Source organism: Sitophilus oryzae, unplaced genomic scaffold (assembly GCF_002938485.1).
Source record: "Sitophilus oryzae breed Bouriz unplaced genomic scaffold, Soryzae_2.0 scaffold_1803_pilon_pilon, whole genome shotgun sequence".
NCBI classification, from domain to species: Eukaryota; Metazoa; Arthropoda; class Insecta; order Coleoptera; family Curculionidae; genus Sitophilus; species Sitophilus oryzae.
The window spans coordinates 1,409,358-1,426,762 of NW_022146506.1; the positions used below are offsets into that span (position 1 = coordinate 1,409,358).

The 17,405-nt window shown below is 36.0% G+C and overlaps 1 protein-coding gene and 2 non-coding genes across 7 annotated transcripts in view; all 3 read left to right on the plus strand.

Moving 5' to 3' along the window:
• LOC115883077 (sterile alpha and TIR motif-containing protein 1) overlaps window positions 1-17,405 on the plus strand; it is a 203,273-nt gene that overhangs the window by 12,690 nt on the left and 173,178 nt on the right. For 4 of the 5 annotated variants that reach the window (XR_004050324.1, XM_030901354.1, XM_030901355.1 and 1 more), the window contains exon 1: window positions 14,880-14,984. The exons of the other annotated variant lie outside the window; for it this stretch is intronic. Coding sequence is in view for 3 of the 4 variants with exons in the window: in XM_030901354.1 (XP_030757214.1) it covers window positions 14,895-14,984 (90 nt within the window). In the remaining variant the exon portion in view is untranslated. Of the gene's footprint in view, window positions 1-14,879; window positions 14,985-17,405 lie in introns of those variants that run through there. 5 annotated transcript variants of the gene reach the window in all.
• Trnam-cau lies at window positions 15,445-15,517 on the plus strand. Its single transcript has one exon. It is a non-coding gene; the product is annotated as a tRNA-Met (tRNA).
• Window positions 15,663-15,735, plus strand: Trnav-uac. Its single transcript has one exon. It is a non-coding gene; the product is annotated as a tRNA-Val (tRNA).

Here is a 17,405-nt window from a genome sequence, read left to right on the forward strand (position 1 = left end):
ATGTCCTTGGATCACATTGCTTGGCCTTTGCCTGTGCGCCTGACCGGTTCTTCAGTGGGTGGTCTGCTTCTCCTTGATCCAGAGTTTTACTGGACTACGGGTCTATATATTTCGGTATTCTCAGTGCTGGCTATGTTCGTAGGTTTTTTGTTGTTTTTGGCCTGGCACTCAGGATAATTTCTTTCTGTTCCGTTCTATCAAAGTTCCAAGCTACCGTTTCGTCTACCCGGCCTGGCTCAACCAGGCGGGCTAGACGATCCTCTTAGCGGAGCAGAAGCACGGAGACACCTCCGACTGCTCCACGAAGGACTTGCTCAGAGGAAGCAAAAGCGAAAACACTCCTCCAAAAGGGAGAGTAAAGAAACCAAAAACAACCTGACTCCTCTCCATCAAACGGCAAGAAAGGGACCGAGACCCTCTCACATCTTCTCCGACAGGGAGAGAAAAAAAGCCAGGATGGAAAGCCGTCCAACACCGGGAGGCAAACAGGGACGTATCACCAGCTTTGCCGCTATTGCTGGACAATTGAAAATGGCGGTGCTGCCAAAGGATTTCTCAGAGGTTGCTCTGACTACCGACCAGCAAACGTCTCTAGAAGAGGCTATACTGGACGAAATAGTGGCGATCGGATCGCAACACAACGATCTACAAAATGTGGGTCAGCTGCGTTTTGCGGGGATACACGTTCGGGTGGGCATGATCCTCATAGATTAAGAATCGGCGAATTGGTTGGTGGAAATCGCACCTAAGCTTAAAAATTGGCAAGGGCCGGAACTTGTTGCAGTGGAGGGAGAAAACATCTCTAAAGGGGCGGCCATCACGGTTTTCCTGCCGAGGAGCAAGGGGAAAGACACGACCTACCTGCTGAGCCTTATCCAGGGTCAGAACTTCAATGTAAGGACATCGAGTTGGCGAGTCATCAACTCGAGGGAGGAGGGTTATGGTCAGGTCCTCCTAATAGGAATTGACCTCAAATCCAAGGAGGCAATAGAGAAAGAGGGACATATAATCTATTATAGATAAGGGGCAACACCGGTATCAGGTCTAAGGAGAGACCAAGTTAAAGAGGTGGAGAAAATGGAGACAGATCCTCCAGCCTCCACCTCACGGGTTCCTCAGCCGGAGGCAAGCTCCTCGATTGTGAAGGGCGGCACGGAGGGCTAAACTCCAACCGTGGAAGGGTGTGTACCCTCGGAGGAAGAACTGTTGTCAGAGGAGGATGGAAAATACCCTCTCCCCTCTATAACAAGGGTATGATGAGTTATAGACTGTGTGATGACTCAAGGAAGGGGGGCACACACAATAGATCTTTAAGGTCGCAGTGATTACCCCCCCCCCTCTTACTCATTCTACATTCTACATCAAAGTTCAAAATTCATCTAAAATTTATCTTAAAGCTCAATTCCAGACGAAACTCTTGTAAACTCTATTGTTTTCACTCGCACATTGTAGAATGGCGAAGTTTTCTGGCTGGAATAGGGTTGAGTATTTCGTAAGTAAATAAGTTTGCCCTTGGTTTTCACCAAATACGTCAGCTCCTGTTTCCTCAGTGGTCTATGATTCATGTATATTCTGTATATCAGGTTAGTCCATACTGAAGGAATATTGAATCTGTCCACATTCCTGGATCTGTTTTAGTCATTTCAAATAGTTTGTGGTAGTCATAAACTGGGGTCATTTCGACCGTTCTTATTTGGAGTAGAGATTCTCATTAGAAGGTGTGATCGTTCTAAAGATTTGAGAAATATTATGGTTTTTTACTTTTATACCAATGAAGGTCATATTTAATGTACATTGATGGTAAGCTGGAAAGCATAAAAGCAATAGGTATTGTATTATTGGAAAGCATCAAAGCAATCAACACACTTAGTCACGGAAATGTCCAGATTTTTCTTTGGTGAAAGTCCACCTTTCTGTAGATATTTTTCGGTTTGAATATTTGCAATATGCGTGCCAGGGTAGAACCAAACTGTGTTTTATATCAACAGAGCAATGGCAAAATGCTGGTAGATCTGGACTTGTTGTTAATTAGCTAAAAGTAACTAATTATCTGTCATTTATTATTTATAATTACAAATATTATTTACTATTATTATAGGGTGATTACATCCAACCAAGTTGTTTAGAATTTAAGTCTCAATAAGTATTTAATTATGAAATAAAAAGATAAATGACTAAAGTAACTACGAAAATTTAATTATTTATTAAGTTTATCGCATCTATACAACCTGCTTTCTGACCTTAAACTAATTCCATATAAGTCGGCTAATAAATGTTAATAATGTAACAATATTATTTTTAAATAATGTAAACGGACATCGTAAAACATATTTTACGTTATTGCAAATATTTATATTAATAAAATCATTCTGTACCTATAAGGATTGTTTAGTTAAAATATACTAATTAAAGAAAAACGAAAAATATAATTAAAAGTTGAAAAAACAATAACATCCTTATGTTTAGACAAACTATTTATTATGTGATAATTTATATAACTATTTTTTTAACTTTATTTAATAACTTTCTTAAACCTTTAGAATTATATTCATATATTTTTTTGTATGGTAGTATACAATCGAAAAAAAACGGTGTCAAAGACGGCTGGGGAATCATACTCGATCATAATTTTTGCAAAGTCAAGACCTAGACGTCAATTACTTAGCCCGTTCTCTTCTTTAGTTTTTCGTGACGCTCGTCGCCAGTTGGGCTTAAAAAAATTGTTATTTGTTTTTATATTGAGTAAAAATAATTTTAATTGGTGTAGTTTAAATTTCGAAAAAAAAATGAAAGATTCAGATCAGACCAAAAAACGATTAAATAGACGAATATGTAGAGAGTAGCTTGAAAAAGTCAATAATATTATGATTCTGGTACATCCTGTACATGCAAATAAATATGTAGAGAAATAGCAAATCAAAAAAATTGGCGCCGGGAGGCACGTATAGCCGCCCATACTAAAATATGTTAATATCTCGAAAACTGCGACTTTGACTGATTTTGATGCTATTACAAATTTTGTTGCAAATATTATTCCTAATCTTAATTTGAAAACCGCGTTTCGCTAGCTACTGTAATTTTGGAGTTACGATTTTTTAAAAATTTTAACCCCCTCCCATACCCCCTTACCAACCCCCCACCTCCACCCAAAACTAATAACCAGATTCTCGGGTGCCACAGTATTTTTGTGCCAAATTTGGTTAAAATCGGTTCAGCGGTTTATGAGTTATCGTGTTGTCAAGGTCAAGGGCTAGAATGTATTACTGGTTGCCTGCACAACCGCAATGTGTCAAGAAAAATGGCGTATCCGCCAGAAATTAAAAATGTATTACTGGTTGCGTGCACAACCGCAACGCCAGAAATTAAAAGAGACTTTTCAGGCGCCATCTTTTAGTCAAGTCGAGAAGTAAGGGGAATCAGACAATGGAATTGTCTGGTATGAAGAAGTACGCTTTCCGAGAATTGGGAAATTTCGAGAAGCAGTCAATAGAGTATATAAGCCGGAGCCATCGACAACTGAGACAGTTTTTGAAATTTGAATATACCGCGTGGAAATTGAAAATCGGACAATTTGGTGAAGGAATCTTATAAATAGTTAGTTTGTTGTGTGTTTTAAGTTAGTAATTGTGTATAAAGTGAGAAAATAAATTCGTTAAGTATTTTATCGTGAGTTTAAATTAGTGGACCCACGGAATTCGTAACAATTGGTGTCAGAAGTGGGATTCAAGAGGATTTTAAGAAGAAATTAAGTGGATTGGAAGATTTTTAGACCGGATTAGAGTATTTTTATGGTTGGTACAAGGGAACAAGCGAAGAAAATGGAGGAAGTAAGCAAACTATTAGGCGATTTTATGGAGAATATGAGAAGAGAAAAAGCAGAAGAACAAGAGAAGCTGCGAAAAGAGAAAGCAGAAGAACAAGACCGCCTACTGAAAATTCTGGAAAATCAAGACAAAATTTTCGAAGATTTGAAAATTCAACGACAACAAGACAAAGAAGAAGAACAGGACCGGCTTGAGAAAATTTTTAGAAGATATGAAAATTCAACGACAACAAGACAAAGAAGAAAAGAACAGGACCGGCTTGAGAAAATTTTAGGCAATTTAGAAAGTCGTCAGAAGAATGAATGGAGGGAAATTTTAGAAGATATAGAAACGCGCCGCCAAAAAGAAAGACAAGAAGATCAGGACCGTCTTAAGAAAACTTTAGAAAATCAGGAATTTCGACTACAGAAGAATTTTGAAGACCTGGAAAAACGACAGGAGAACCATTTCCAAGAAGTCGTAGAAGATCTGGAGGAACGCATTCAGCAGAAAATGGAAAAATTAAAGATGGACATACAGAAGACCAAGGTACAAGCAAGGACACCTGGCGTCTCTGGAACTGCGAACCTCAAGGCCCCGACCTATGAAGGACAAACTACTTGGACAATGTACCACCGCCAGTTTGAAGCAGCCGCTGCTGCCAACCGATGGACTGACCAGGAGAAAGCAGCGGCACTCGTCATCGCGCTGCGTGGCCCTGCCCTGGAATTGCTACAAACTATTCCTGCAGCCCAACAGCAGGAATATGAAACATTAGTTGCTGCATTGGACAGAAGATATGGCGACCAACATCGACGCCAACTTTACCAGGCCCAGATCAAGACACGCCTGCAGAGGTCCGGAGAGAGTCTGCAGGAATTTGAAGCAGACTTACGTCGGCTGGTACACCTAGCGTATCCTGAAGCACCGGAAGGATTTAGGGAGGAACTCGCTGCTCAGTGCTTTATCAGCGGACTGAGGGACAACGAATTACAGAGGGCGCTGCAAATATCCCGATTTTCTACCAGCAGCGAAGCACTGGTCAGGGCGCTGGAAATTGAAGCTGCTTTTAGCGCCATCCCTAGACCGAAGATAAGATCGGTACGGTAGAGGAACAGCCCGAGAGTACCCACAGAAGTTTGGAGGAGATGTGTAGAAAATTCGACAAACTATGTGAGCTACTAATAAACAAGGGAATCAACAATAACCAGACAGAGAACCAGAGAAGATCCCAGGACATAAGGTGCTATAGATGTGGCAGGAATGGCCACATCAAACGGGATTGCCGCGTTCATGCGATCCCGTTCAGCATCCAGAGAACGTAGGCACCAGGAAAACTAAAATCAGTCAATACTAAGGGGCGAGTATTGACTGGGGAGAACAGAGCCCCCAGGATTTTTTCCATTAGGAGTCTAGGAACAACCGCTGACAGCTTGGTGATCGACGGGAAAGTCAATGGAAAGGGAATTCGAATGACTGTGGATACTGGCGCTATGGTATCGTTGGTGCGGGCTAACTCAGTGCAAGGATTGAAGCTGATGTCTCTGGGAAGAAGAGTGTGTTTACGTACAGTTACGGGGGAAATGGCCGTTGCACGGGGAAAGGCTATCGTCGAACTGAAGTTAGGAAATTTGAAGTTTCAGCATAGCGTCTTAGTGGCAGATATTGAAGATGACTTCATCTTGGGCATGGATATGATTCGTCAACATGGATTTTCGTTCGATCACCAGAGAAATATCTTAAATATTGGATATGAAGAGTTCATGTTATCTCCAGACGAGGGACCAGGCAGAATGGATGTAAGATCAGCGGAAACTGTGGTGATACCTGGTAATACCGAGAAGATCGTATTCGGTAAAGTGGAGAAAATCGCTGGGTGCTGTGTTGGACTGGTAAAAAGTGGCGACAAGAAACAAGATAGGTACTTAGTAGGAAAGTCATTGGTGAACACCGACAAGAATATACCGATCAGAATTGCGAATGTTTTCCCGAATTGTGTCAAGATTCAAAAAGGTGACAAGATAGCCATCTGCGAACCTGTAAGAAGTGTCACCCGATGTGATGAAGTGTCGTCAGCTGTTACACAAATGGCATCCAAAGAAACACTAAAACATCTAGAACAGCCATGGGATCACCTAACACCTGAGGAGAAACAGAAGGCCAAGCAGTTCCTGCTAAAGCATGGCAGTATTTTTGAGAAGAACAACAGTGGAAGAACGGATTTTGTGAGGCACCGGATTAATACTGGTCATGCTCAGCCGATTCGACAACGTCCTAGAAGGGTGCCCCTTTCCAAACAACAAGAAATGGAGACAATGGTAGATAAGATGCTAGAAGATGGATTTATCGAAGAATCATCGAGTCCATGGTCATCTCCTGTTGTTTTGGTGACGAAGAAAGATGGTAGTACACGATTCTGCGTGGATTATAGGAAGCTCAATGACGTCACTAAGAAAGATAGCTACCCACTGCCACGTATAGATTACACATTAACAACTCTGGCAGGTTCGTGCTGGTTCTCCACTCTCGACTTAAAGAGTGGATACTGGCAAGTTGGCCTAGACGAGGAAGACAAAGAAAAGACGGCTTTTTCTACAGGAAACGGACTATATCAATTCAAGGTCATGCCGTTTGGATTATGCAATGCTCCAGCCACTTTCGAACGTCTCATGGAGGTGGTGTTAAGAGGATTAACTTGGAAAACGTGCTTGGTTTACCTCGACGATGTATTGGTTATGGGAAGAACTTTTGAGGAGCATTTGCGAAATTTAGAAGAAGTCTTTGGCCGCATACGGAATGCTCACCTGTACTTGAACCCGAAGAAGTGTAGCTTATTCCAGCGACAAGTGGAATTCTTGGGTCATGTAGTCTCGGCAGACGGAATTTACACCGACCAGAAGAAAATCGCTGCGATCAAGGATTGGCCTAAACCTCGCGACAAACATGAACTTAGAAGTTTTCTGGGTTTATGCACCTATTACAGAAGATTTGTCAAGGGATTTGCCAATATAGCTGCACCCTTACATAGACTTACAGGTGATGAAGTCGGCTACGAATGGAACACCGATTGTGATGTAGCCTTTGGAAGACTTAAGGCGGCTTTATGTTCAAGTCCTATTCTAGCCTACCCGCAACAACAAGGGAGGTATATCCTGGATACCGACGCCAGCAATATCGGCATAGGTGCAGTGCTATCACAAGTGCAAGATGGCGAAGAACGAGTGATAGAATATTACAGTCGAGTTCTATCCAAACCAGAAAGGAATTACTGCGTTACCCGGAAGGAGCTGCTAGCAATTGTGAAGGCAGTTGATCATTTTCATAAATATCTGTACGGCCAAGAATTTTTAATTAGGACAGATCATGCGGCTCTCAAGTGGCTTATGGAGATGAAACAACCTGAAGGTCAAATAGCACGATGGCTCGAGAAGCTCCAACAGTATCACTTTACCATCCAACATCGTGCTGGAAAAATGCATGGTAACGCAGACGGTTTATCCAGAAGACCCTGTCAAACCGATTGTAAGCACTGCTGTAAAACGGAACAACGTGAAGGCACTGTCATGATAAGGAGTTTTAAACTTGGAACCGATGAACAGTGGACGACGACACAATTGAGGAAAGATCAAATGGAAGATCCAGACATCGGAGCAATACTACGGCTCAAGGAAGGTAACGGCGAGAGACCACCGTGGCAGGATATTGCAAACAGAGGGCTCGTTTTCAAAGCTCTCTGGGCTCAGTGGAATTCACTGGTTATTGAGAATGGATTGTTAAAGCGCACGTGGGAAAGTGCGGATGGCAGGACAGTAACAACTCAGTTACTGGTACCAAGAAAGAAAGTTACCCAGGTATTGGAAGAAATTCACGGTGGTAAAACTGGAGCCCATCTTGGAGTAAACAAGACCTTGAGCAAGCTGAGAGATCGTTTTTACTGGGTGGATTATTGCGAAGATGTCAAGAAATGGTGTCGACAATGTAAAACTTGTGCAGCCAGCCAAGGACCAAGCACTCGCTCTAGGGGAAAAATGAAACAATATAACGTTGGACTGCCATTCGAAAGAATCGCTGTTGACATTGCAGGCCCATTCCCTGAAACGCACAAGGGCAACAAGTACGTTTTAGTAGCGATGGATTATTTCAGTAAATGGCCAGAAGTTTTTGCCATTCCAAACCAAGAAGCATCGACTGTAGCTGAAGTATTGGTCAATAATGTCTTCAGTAGATTTGGAATTCCCTTAGAGCTTCACACTGACCAAGGAAGGAACTTCGAGTCAAGACTGTTCCAGAAGATGTGTGATCTGCTTGGTATTCACAAGACTAGGACAACAGCTTTACATCCGCAGTCTGATGGGATGGTCGAAAGATTCAATAAGACCATTGAAGAACACCTCTCGAAAATGGTGGCCGAACATCAAAGAGATTGGGATCAACACATACCGCTGTTCCTAATGGCGTATAGAAGTGCAGTTCACAACACCACCGGACTTTCACCATCGAAGATTTTATTTGGTCGAGAATTACGGTTGCCTTGTGACTTGGTGTTCGGATCACCAGACGACGGCACCACAAATGTAGAGGACTACGCGGATGAACTGAAGGAAAGGTTAATGGAAATTCATAAGGCCGTAAGAAGTAAGATTACGCTAGCCAGTGACCGGATGAAAGCTCGTTACGACCTCAGAGCCAATTCTACGGGATTTCAACAGGACGATATGGTATGGTTATATAACCCACAGCGCAAGAAAGGGAGGTCCCCAAAGTTAACTCCAGCATGGGAAGGTCCTTATACAGTCATCAAGAGGATAAATGATGTTGTGTACCGGATTCAACGCAGCCCTAGAAGTAAGATGAAAGTAGTTCATCTGGATCGATTGAAGAGATACCTGACAGGGAAACCTTGATCGGGACGATCAAATTTGAAAGGGGGCAATGTCAAGGTCAAGGGCTAAAATGTATTACTGGTTGCCTGCACAACCGCAATGTGTCAAGAAAAATGGCGTATCCGCCAGAAATTAAAAATGTATTACTGGTTGCGTGCACAACCGCAACGCCAGAAATTAAAAGACTTTTTCAGGCGCCATCTTTTAGTCAAGTCGAGAAGTAAGGGTATTACAAATTTTGTTGCAAATATTATTCCTAATCTTAATTTGAAAACCGCGTTTCGCTAGCTACTGTAATTTTGGAGTTACGATTTTTTAAAAATTTTAACCCCCTCCCATACCCCCTTACCAACCCCCCACCTCCACCCAAAACTAATAACCAGATTCTCGGGTGCCACAGTATTTTTGTGCCAAATTTGGTTAAAATTGGTTCAGCGGTTTATGAGTTATCGTGTTACAGACGAACAAACGGACAGACAGACAGACACCATGAAAATATTGTGTATTTAGGTCATTTATGACACAAATAACTCATTTTGAGTGAAATTAAAAAAACTTTATTTTGCCGATCTTAATAACCTACTATACCTGTTGATATCTAAGTTTGGTATGGTCGGCTAATAAACGACGCGTGAATTTTGTTGGTAAAGACCTAAAGACCAATGTTAAATGGTAACTCGTTTAGGTATTCGCTTTAAAAATGTCCAAATAAACTAAATAATAAAAATAAAAATAATACCATTTGTCGCTAAATTTTTGACGGACTTGTATGTGTAAAGGAAAATTTACGGAAATTTTGAATTAATTGTTTTTTCTGATTATCTGGCAGTTGCCACGTATGATGTATAGTCTGTCCAACTGGAGACTGGAGAATACATGACAGTGACAGTCATTTTGATTCATAGTTAAAATATGCATGGTTTGAACTTTTATACTCGGTACTAGGTGTACTGAATGGATTTCAACTTTTTTAATAACAAATATTTTGTTTATCCGCAGTTACGTACCACAGTTTATCTGTAATCTCTTTGTATCTATAAAGATATAGAATATTGTATAAATACCAGGGTTGGAAAAAAATCATGATTTTTTTTTAAAAAATCAAGAAAATCAGATTTTTTTGATTTAAATCATATTTTTTGATTCAATTCAGATTTTTTTGATTTTAATTCAAAACAATATTTAAATCGGATTTCCAAATGACTAGGACTTATTTCCAATTAAAGTCCTATCCTAAATGACTAAATCTATACCCCGATAGCAATAACATTAACAATTCTACGGGGCGTGTGATTTTTCCACATCGGTCACCAATATATTCCGCAAAAAAAGTCGTTCGCTTCAGATCGAAAGGATTTTTTTCAAACGTCTCAAAAGTATTAATTTTTGTCTTTTGAACGCCTAGACATAAAAGTAAAGCACTGTTACGCCTAAGCACAAAAGTACAAAAATATATTATTAAACTACTATTAAGGTAGCTACCAAATTCATCGAGTGTACAAACTGTTGCTCGATTACTGTTTATATTATTTGCAATGTTGGAAATTGATTAAAAAATTATTTGTAATGTTTAAAAAAAATAGTATGTTCTATTCGGAGTAAAAATATATTTTTTGTTCTCCCTATAACGTCGGAATAGCTTTACAATGGTCCTTCAAAGGTACAGCATCGTCAAAAAAAGTACTTACTGCAGATCAAAATGTCGGTAGGAATTTGGAAACATACAATCGTTTCAAAAAAAATATAAAACAACATATTTTCTGACAATGATTATAGATTCTCGGGTATGAAGATATAGTCTCTATATTAGAAAAAGCTAGTTCTGCACTAGACTTGCGAATGATATGTATTCGAACAGCGAATTTTTGTCACTTATAAATAAATTTTAAAATAAATCCCGGCGTTTAGCGGTTTAATGGATTCACACGAAATTAGTTCAAAAATCGGTCCAAAAATTAAATTGATGAATAAATATTTTTATATAGTTTTATAACATTTACAATTATTTTTCGATTTATTTTCTGTTATATCTGTTATAGAATTTTTTTTTATAGTTTTCTATAACACATTTTTATAACTTTTACAGTTTTTTTTATTTATAATAAAGTTTCAAATAAAATTATTTTTTTGATTTAAATCACATGATTAAAATTAAAAAAATCATTTGATTTAAATCATGCCAACCCTGATAAATACCGTATGATCGAAAAAAATGGTGTCAAAGACGGCTGGGGAATGACAATCAATGATAATTTTGGCGAGGTTAATCTCTATAGACGCCATTTACTAAAAGCTGACATAAAACTTTAAAACGTTAAAAATTAACACTAATTATAAAAATATTAAAAAGGATAGAACGTTTCCAGACAGAAATCTATTTCCATTTTTTACACAATATACAAATAAATTACAACCTTCTTAAGGCTAACTGGCAGTAACCGCAAGTAAAGATAAAGAAGAGCACAGGCGAAGTAAATAGCGTCTAGAGCCCGACCTCGCCAAAATTATAATCGATTGTCATTCCTCGGGCGTCTTTGACGGTATTTTTTTTCGATCCTTGGGTAGATTAGCTTTCCTAAATAGAGTATGACTGTTCATATACGCATAGAATATAGGCTGTACTTAAACTGCCGTTAAACGGTAGCTTACTAAAATGCCGTTAATAGATATGACGTCGTTGATGTGACGCACTTGACGGCTTTATGAAATATAGAAATTTTCTTTGAATAAGAAGACTAAGGAAGGAGCATATCAAAAATCTTAGGTACACCGCGATGGGCCTCAAATATGGCCGACTTAAATTCCGGTTTATCCGTGTCGTTCTAATTTTATTTAAAAAATGTAAAACTATGATGTAGGGTAGACTCGATAATTTGTTGTTTTATATTACGTTGTGAATAAATGTTGGTAGTTATTAAAATTGTTATAAAAATATATAATTCTAATAAAAATAGATAAGTTATAATAAGTATTTATTAACACAAACATCCGATACGCTACTGAAGCAGGTAAGTCAAATTAACGTATCTAAATTCTTTGACGTCTAATCTTTGACAAGTAATAAATAAAAGCTAAAATGCAAGAAAAATATATAATTTAGTTAATTTAATGATCGGAATAAATGATCGGTTTTCTACACGTATGTATATTATATAGTTACTTACTAGCGAAAAGTTGTTCCATTATTTCCCTCAATTTTTGCCGAGATCTACCGCACGCTACACAACCAACTATTTTAGAGTCTTTTTCGATAAATCGCGATAGTATCACTGTTAATTTAAGTTCTGCCACAATTTCCATCTAGATTTACTACCTTTATACAACTATCAGTAGTAGAATAAATAATAAATAACATAAAATAAGCTCCGTAAAGACTGACAAATCCACAAAATTTCAAATCAAATTCAAATGTGTCAAATGAATCGTCAAAGAGAACTGTCAAGAATCCCCACCCTAGAGTGCTTTTTCCGCCCACCATGCATGAATACATGGATAGCATTATGCTCCTTCCTTAGTCTTCTTATTCAAAGGAAATTTTATAAGGACTAACCAACGCTATCCACCCCACCAAATAACCAACTTAACCAACACAACTAACCTCGACACTGATAAAAAATATAAAAAACAAATATAAATTAGTAAAAATCAACCAACCCCACCAAATAACCAACTAACCAATGAATTAACACCCTCCAAATAACCACGCTAACCAACCCGCCAAATAACTAAACCAATCCAACTAAAAAGAGTGAAACTAATGCAATAAGATCACGCTATAAGCAAAAAAAATATAAAAAAATCTTGGTCGGCGTGAGATTTGAACCACGGACCATTCGCTTACGAAGCGATAGCCTCAGCCACTGACCCACAGGTGCTCTTGCAGTATGCATAAGGCTAGGCATTACTTTCCGCCGACATGAACGACGTCACAATATCTATTAACGGCATTTTAGTTAGCGATGGGAACTATCGAATGAATTAGACTATCGAATAGTTAATGAATGAATGATTTCAACTATCGAATGGTTTTATTCGAATAAAATCATTCATTCATTTGTATACTAAAGCATATGTGACAACCTCGCCGTGCGACTAAATGGTTATCGTTGAGCCACGACTATCGAATGCTTTTGTTAAATGAAATTTAGTATTCGTTTGATTTTTGTATGCGTCAGTGCATTATTAGTTCTTCCAAATTTTTATAACTTCGCCGTATAAATACTGTGCTATTTTTGCGTTTATTAAAATACTAAAATAGTAATTATTTTTTAATTTTATTTATTGACGATTGTGTGCATGTGCAGGTGGTCAAAATTTTTCTGAAAATTTGTGTGGTTTTCGGTAGTCCGATCTTTCAATTATTTAATTTTATATGGTATATGGTCTATTTTTTAATGGGAAATTTTGAGAAGTAGGAATTTTTAAGAGAGATGAGATGAACTTACAATTAATTTTAAAAATACATATTTGTATTTTAGATTTTTTAATAATATGAATTAGTTGGAACTTAATAATCATATTTAAGTAATGTGGTTAAGTAAATGGTTATCGAACTCAAACTATGGGGTGAGAAAATTAAAATGAAAGTTTTACACGTGCCAATTTAAAAAAAAAAACGATGTTTGTATTTTGTTTATGCTAATTCTCTTACATGTAGTTTTTTGCGAAGAAATATTTCATTTATTTTTTAAAGTAAATGCCAGTAAAAGTAAATATAATTTTTAAATAGTAATATAAAGCACCTAATATAAATAATTTTGATTTCTAATTTTTATTTATATTTTCCTTCCATTACACTGCATGCTTAGAAAATTAATAAATGTTTATATTTCATGATTTTAAAATTTGTTGTTAATATAACAAATTAGTTCTGTAATTATTATTATTTAATAAACCAACGTTGCCACACACAAAAATTTAGAGACTATATTATTTTTAAATAGGATCTAATATAAATAATTTTGACATCTAATTTGTTGTTTATATTTTGCTACTACTTAAAAAAAATATTTATATTAAATGATTTTAAATTTTGTTGTTAATAGGCATAACAAATTATTACTGTTATTATTATTTATTAAACCAGTCTTTGCTTAAAAACATTAAAAATCATTTTCCTACATCCAAAATAACAAGTATTATTGCAGTGTAACAACAGAATATTAATAAAAAAATGAAGAATATATAGACATACTATCCCTAACTAACTAAAGCCAAACAATAATATTCTTTGCTAATATCAACTAATACCAAAATATGGCAACAGCGCCCTTCATAATGTATTTTCTGTGTAAATACTAGCACCTCAATAAAAAAATAATGTGTCCTTATCTATATCTGACTCCGCAAAATCAAAGATGCCGGCTTCTTTCATAGCATTGCCACCGACCGCTGTCGAGCTTCTCGGAAGAAACCTACGTCGCCGGGCGACAACTAAAATTCAGTTAATATTTTATTATAATCGATCCTGACGAATAAATGAATTTCATAAATGAATGAATTTTATAAATGAATGGTTTTTGCTGCCGAATTACTAGAATACAATATTTCAAGGCAGATGACGGATCTATTCGATAATTTTTATTCGAATAGTTTTCAACGAATGTTTTCTTACTAACTATCGAATTATTTGAATGAATTGCAACTATCGAATGTTTCGATAGTATTCATTCGATACTTCCCACTACTAATTTTAGTAGGCTACCGTTTAACGGTTGTTTAAGTACATCGTAGAATATAAGTGTATATTCAATATTCAGTGAGATTAGGCCTGGCAGGGAAAAAAAGACGTTAAATTAAAATACTCTAATTCCACCTTTAATCGAAGTCAAGAGCTCCGGCAACCAGTGAAACACGTAAACTCCCACATGAAAACCTACTTTCGTTCGCTTTGAACTTTTATGAACTTTGTGGCAGACTGCGGTAGATGTCCGCACATGGCCCGTACCACTTCTAGCTACTTCCAAAAACGATTTTTGACTTTCACGTTGCCGATGCCGGGTTTATTAATAAAATTCTGTTTATTTTCGACTGTAAAATAACTTTAGTCCGTGTCATAAAGCCGTCGCGTTAAAAAAGCCGTTTGCAGACATTTTAATGTCTTTTTACCGATTCAAATGATTGTCATTTTTATATTGCGAAAATATCTAATGTTTTAAAGGCCTCCCGTGACCGGTTACCGTTTGTATTGTTAAAGTGTCAAGTCGCGATGTTACCATCAGACCAAAATAAGGATAAAGAAAAAATTACGGCACCTGAAAGACTAAAACGCAAACGATTGTATATTCCTCCCTTAAAGGTACGACAGGAGCGTTGCATTTATAAAATAGTGCGTATTGAAGAGAAAAAATGTAAAATTAAATTAATTTTTAATAGCGATTAATTTGTTTCAAAATAATTCATATTTTAATTTATTTTTTTTTAAATATTAACTCGGTATTTATTAATTGTGTATTTTTAGTGGAATATCTAAAAAATGCAACTTTAGTACTTTTTTTGTTATTGTTTGACGGTCAATGATTATCAATTCATTTTATTAGTCAATTGTCATTGTCACGTAAATAGCCAGCAATTAAAACAGAATCTAAACGACAAAATTGTTAATTTTTACTTACTATTAAAAGCGGTTAAAAATGATAATTTTCCAAAGATATTTAAACTCGGTTAGCTTCGTTAGGTTGAGTTTAAATATCTTTGTAATTTTCCGTTATTTTTGCCATTATAGAAAAAAATCCTGGCTATAGCCTTTTTGTTCAATTGCCTCGGTAGCGCAGTAGGCAGCGCGTAAGTCTCATAATCTTAAGGTCGTGAGTTCGATCCTCACCCGGGGCATTAACTTTTTTTAAATTATATTAAAATATTTAAATAACGGGAATTATAATTTGTTAGCCAAAAAAAGATATTTAAAATCAAATAAAAATCTTATATGAAATTTACATTTCTGTAAAATACTGGTATATCAGAAAGTTGATTAACTGGTTCCGTAGTGTAGCGGTTATCACGTCTGCTTTACACGCAGAAGGTCCCCGGTTCGATCCCGGGCGGAACCAAAACTTTTTTTATTTTTTATTTATACTTTTTTGATACCTTGTTTTGTAAAAACAATTATTGAAAAAAAATATATATATAAAAATTCACTGGCTTTTATAAATATTATCAAGATCAAGAACCAAAATTAAGGACGACGGGTTTATATCAATTTGGAAAAAAAACAAGTAAAATATAATTTTATTCTAATCAGTCAAGTTGATATAAATTGTAATTTAATTTATAATATTTTTTAAAATTGGACAGGTTGGCAACAACATGATTGAAAAAAACGGAAATGTTTTAAACTGTCAAAGCTTGATCAACAACTTCTTACATATTTATATAAAATATTATGGCTTAATTGATTTAGGTAATATGTAACAATGCTTTAAAAGTACTTAAAAGTAAGTTGATATAAATTGTAATTTAATTTATAATATTTTTTAAAATTGGACAGGTTGACAACAACATGATTGAAAAAAACGGAAATGTTTTAAACTGTCAAAGCTTGATCAACAACTTCTTACATATTTATATAAAATATTATGGCTTAATTGATTTAGGTAATATGTAACATGGTAATATGTAAATAGTACTGTATGATCGAAAAAAACCATCTAGTTGGCTCTGAAATAACGTTCTACAGGGTGGCGCACCTCATTCGCCTCGGTTGATTATACGAAAACAGAAAGATATAGAAACAAAATATTTTATGGGTATATGTGGGAATGCAATATGCATAATTTAAAATTATTTTGAAATTACAGGGTGTGTGAGAACTAAGATCCATATCAAAGTTATATTTTTTCTTATGGAACACCCGGTATTTTATTTCATTTTTGAATTCTTGGACATAAAATTAAAAGCTTTGGGTTTTGAGATATTTCAAGATATTTAAATATGCATGCTGTAATAAAAAGTTTGTCAACACCTTGTATATTACTTTTCAGAATTTATTCTTGTGCTGACTTTCAAGCCAGAGAAATAAACTTTACTAAAAAATTTGATTGCTTCCTTAAATGTATACAGTGGTATCAAAAATTGCTGGTCTATTTTAAATATTTATTTTACATAAAAACTTCGTTATTTCAAATGAAACACTACGTATTTTTTCGAATAAGTCGAAGCAGATTTAAATATGTCCAAAAGCATGTCCAAGCCAATCGGACGCCGTTTTTTTCGATCATACTGTATTTACCATTATGATCACGTTTTACGAGAGAATCGTTATCGTAAATTGAATAGGATTTTTTTTAACTGTAAAAGCCCCTTTGATCAACAACTTTTTAATTAGGTATATAAAATATTATGGTTTAGGTAACATGTTTAATTAGTTGACAACAATCTTTAAAAGTACCATTTGATCGAAAAAAAAAACGGTTTCTAGATGGCTTTGATTTAACGTTCTGTGACATTTCCATATTATAATTTTATATATAAATCGACAGCCATCTTCATTTCAAAGCCATTTCTGACGCCGTTCTTTTCGATCATATTGCATTTGTTGATTAGAAAAAAAAACTGAAATAAAAATCACGACGTAATTTGAAATAAACATTGTTTACAATTTGGAATAGGAATATAAATTGATGGAATTAATTGGGGACAAGATAATTTTATTTGTGGATCGTTTATCAATAAAATATCTACATAATATATTATTAGTTGGTACGAACATTTACAAAATTAT